The sequence below is a fragment of the Microtus ochrogaster genome, chromosome 6 (genome assembly GCF_000317375.1).
Source record: "Microtus ochrogaster isolate Prairie Vole_2 chromosome 6, MicOch1.0, whole genome shotgun sequence".
NCBI classification, from domain to species: domain Eukaryota; kingdom Metazoa; phylum Chordata; class Mammalia; order Rodentia; family Cricetidae; genus Microtus; species Microtus ochrogaster.
This window is the reverse complement of record NC_022013.1, coordinates 86,359,554-86,362,683: the sequence shown is the minus strand read 5'-3', so window position 1 is coordinate 86,362,683 and position 3,130 is coordinate 86,359,554. Positions and strand designations below refer to the sequence as shown.

General features: G+C 39.5%; 1 protein-coding gene across 1 annotated transcript in view; it reads left to right on the top strand.

Annotated features, from left to right (window-relative positions):
• The window catches only part of Catspere (catsper channel auxiliary subunit epsilon), a 111,701-nt gene that overhangs the window by 97,815 nt on the left and 10,756 nt on the right, over positions 1-3,130 (top strand). Inside the window, exon 18 of the mRNA XM_013346968.1 lies at positions 2,032-2,118. Coding sequence (XP_013202422.1) covers positions 2,032-2,118 — 87 coding nt within the window. The remainder of the gene's footprint in view (positions 1-2,031; positions 2,119-3,130) is intronic.

Genomic DNA, 3,130 nt, shown 5'->3' with positions numbered 1-3,130 from the left:
CAATCTACAGATTCGGTGCAATCCCCATCAAAATCTCAACACAATTCTTCACAGACCTTAAAACAGAGTTACTCAACTTCATATGGAAAAACAAAAAGCCCAGACTAGCTAGAACAATCCTGTACAATAAAGGAACTTCTAAAGGCATCACCATCTCTGACCTCAAGCTCTATTATAGAGCTATAGTAATAAAAACAGCTACGTGTTGGCATAAAAACAGACACGTGGATAAATGGAATTAAATTGAAGACACTGACATTAATACATGCACATATGAATACCTGATTTTTGACAAAGAAGCCAAAAAGATAAAATGGGAGAAAGGAAAACCTCTTTAACAAATGGTGCTGGTATAACAGGATGTCAACAGGTAGAAGACTGCAAATAGATCCGTGTCTATTGCCTTGCACAAAACTCAAGTCCAAGCAGATCAAGGAACTCAACATAAAGGCAGTTACAGTGAATCCAATAGAAGAAAAAGTGGGAAGTAGCCTTGAATACATAGGCACAGAAGACCACATCCTAAATAGAACACCAGTAGCACATACCCTGAGACCTCCTGTCTTCTGTAAGGTAAAGGACACAGTAAACAAGTCAAAACTACAGCCTACAAAGTGGGAAAAGATCTTCACCAACTCCACACCTGACAGAGGGCTGATTTCCAAAATATATTTTAAAAACTTAAGAAACTAGACAACAAAATACCAAATTATCCAATTTTAAAATGTAATGGAGAGCTAAAGGGAGAATTTTCAACAGAAGAAACTCAAATGGCTGAAAGACATTTAAGGAATTGCTCAATATCCTTAATCACGGGGGAAATGCAAATTAAAATGACTCTGAGATATCATTTTATACCTGTCAGATTGGCTAAGATCAAAAATACTGAAGACAACTCATGCTGGAGAGGGTGTGGAGTCAGGGGAACACTTCTCCACTGCTGGTGGGAGTGCATTCTTATACAGCCATTCTGGAAATCAATATGGTGGTTTCTCGGAAAAGGGAATCAGTCTACCTCAAAACCCAGCGATATCACTCTTGAGCATGTACCCAAAGGATGCTCAATCATATCACAGGGACACTTGTTCAACAATGTTCATAGCAGCATTATTCATAATAGCCAGAACCTGGAAACGAAACAACCTAGATGCCCCTCCACTGAAGAATGGATAAAGAAAATGGAGTATTACAGTGGAGTATTACTCAGCTCTAAAAAAAAAAATGTCATCGTGAAATCTGCAGGCAAATGGATGGAACTAGAAGAAACCATCCTGAGTGATGTAACCCAGACCCAGAAAGACAAACACAGTATTTACTCACTCATAAGCGGATAGAAGATGTAAAGCAAAGCAAAGGATAACCTGACTACGATCCATAGCTCCAGAGAATTGGAAGTGTAGGGGGCAGAGGGGAGGGTGGAGGGGGAAAAGAGAGGAAGGAATGGGAGTGGGAAAAATATATAGTTCAATAGAAACAATAAAAATATTATGTAGCATCGTGGAGACAGAGAGATTCTCAGAAAGGATTTAAGATAAAGTAAAAGAGAAGCTACCATCAAAAACAGAAAAGTGGATATGAAGTTTTATATATTTGTACTAAGATGTAGAAAAACTGCCAATGAATTTCAAGAAAATCTGTGTGTATTACTACAATACAATGTTTTTAATTCACATTTTTACATTAAAGACTATTCTCAACTTTAAATATTTTTAAATAAATGATTCTGAAGTCCCCCCCCCAAAAAGAGAAAAAACTGTACTTTATTCAAATGAAAGTTGTTTTTTTAAGACAAATCTTGCCATATGATGGTGGTGCACTCCTTTAATCCCAGCACTCAGGAGGCAGAGGCAGGGGGATCTCTGTGAGTCCAAGGCCAGCCTGGTCTACAAAGACAGTTCCAGGGTAGGCTCCCGAGCTACAGAAAAACCCTGTCTCAGAAAAAAAAAAGACAAATCTTTGAGTGCATTAGATACTCCAAAGTAAGCTAATGCAAAGCCCTCTCCATAATCACATGTTGACATCTTTTGGCAGAGTGGTTGCATAAATGAAGCGCAGACATTCAAGTCAATGATAGAGCAAAACAAGGACCTCCCACTGGATCAAGTCTGGGGACCTCACGTAAGTAAAGAACTAAATTTGGCATTGAGATTAACAAAAGCTTAATAGAAACATTTAGAATTTAAACTGCTTAGGGCAAATCAAGTACTATTTTTCAATTATTTAAAAAATTCTTGTCTTTGATTTTTTTATTCACTCTTTGGTACAAATTTAATATTCCCTGATGAAAATCTGCGTTTGTACATTCCCAAAAGGCCACTATACATAAGCATATGGAGACTGAACCTTTTGAAAGACAAGTTGTCTTCCAGGTCTGGAGAGGTGGCCCAGAGTTAAGAGCACGTGCTGCTCCTACAGAGTGAAAGAGTTCAGTTCCCAGAACCATATTTGGAGGCCAAACTGCTTATAACCCGAGATCTAGAGGAACATGACATCTCTAGCCTCCGCAGGCACACATGCACATGCACACACCCGCACACACATACACACCTACATACACACACCTACACATACATACACACACCTACACATACATACACACACCTACACATACATACACACCTACACATACACACACACCTGCACATACACACACACCTGCACATACACACACACCTGCACATACACACACACCTGCACATACACACACACCTGCACATACACACACACTTGCACATACATACACACACCTACACACACCTACACACACCTACACATACACACACACCTACACATACATACACACACCTACACATACACACACACCTACACATACATACACACACCTACACATACATACATACACCTACACATACATACACACACCCACACACACATACACACACACATACATACACACACCCGCACACACATACACACACCTACACATACGTACACACACCTACACATACACACACACCTACATACACATACACACCTGCACACACATACACACACCTACACATACATACACATACACACACACCTACACATACATACACACACCTACACATACACACACACCTACACATACATACACACCTACACATACATACACACACCTACACATACA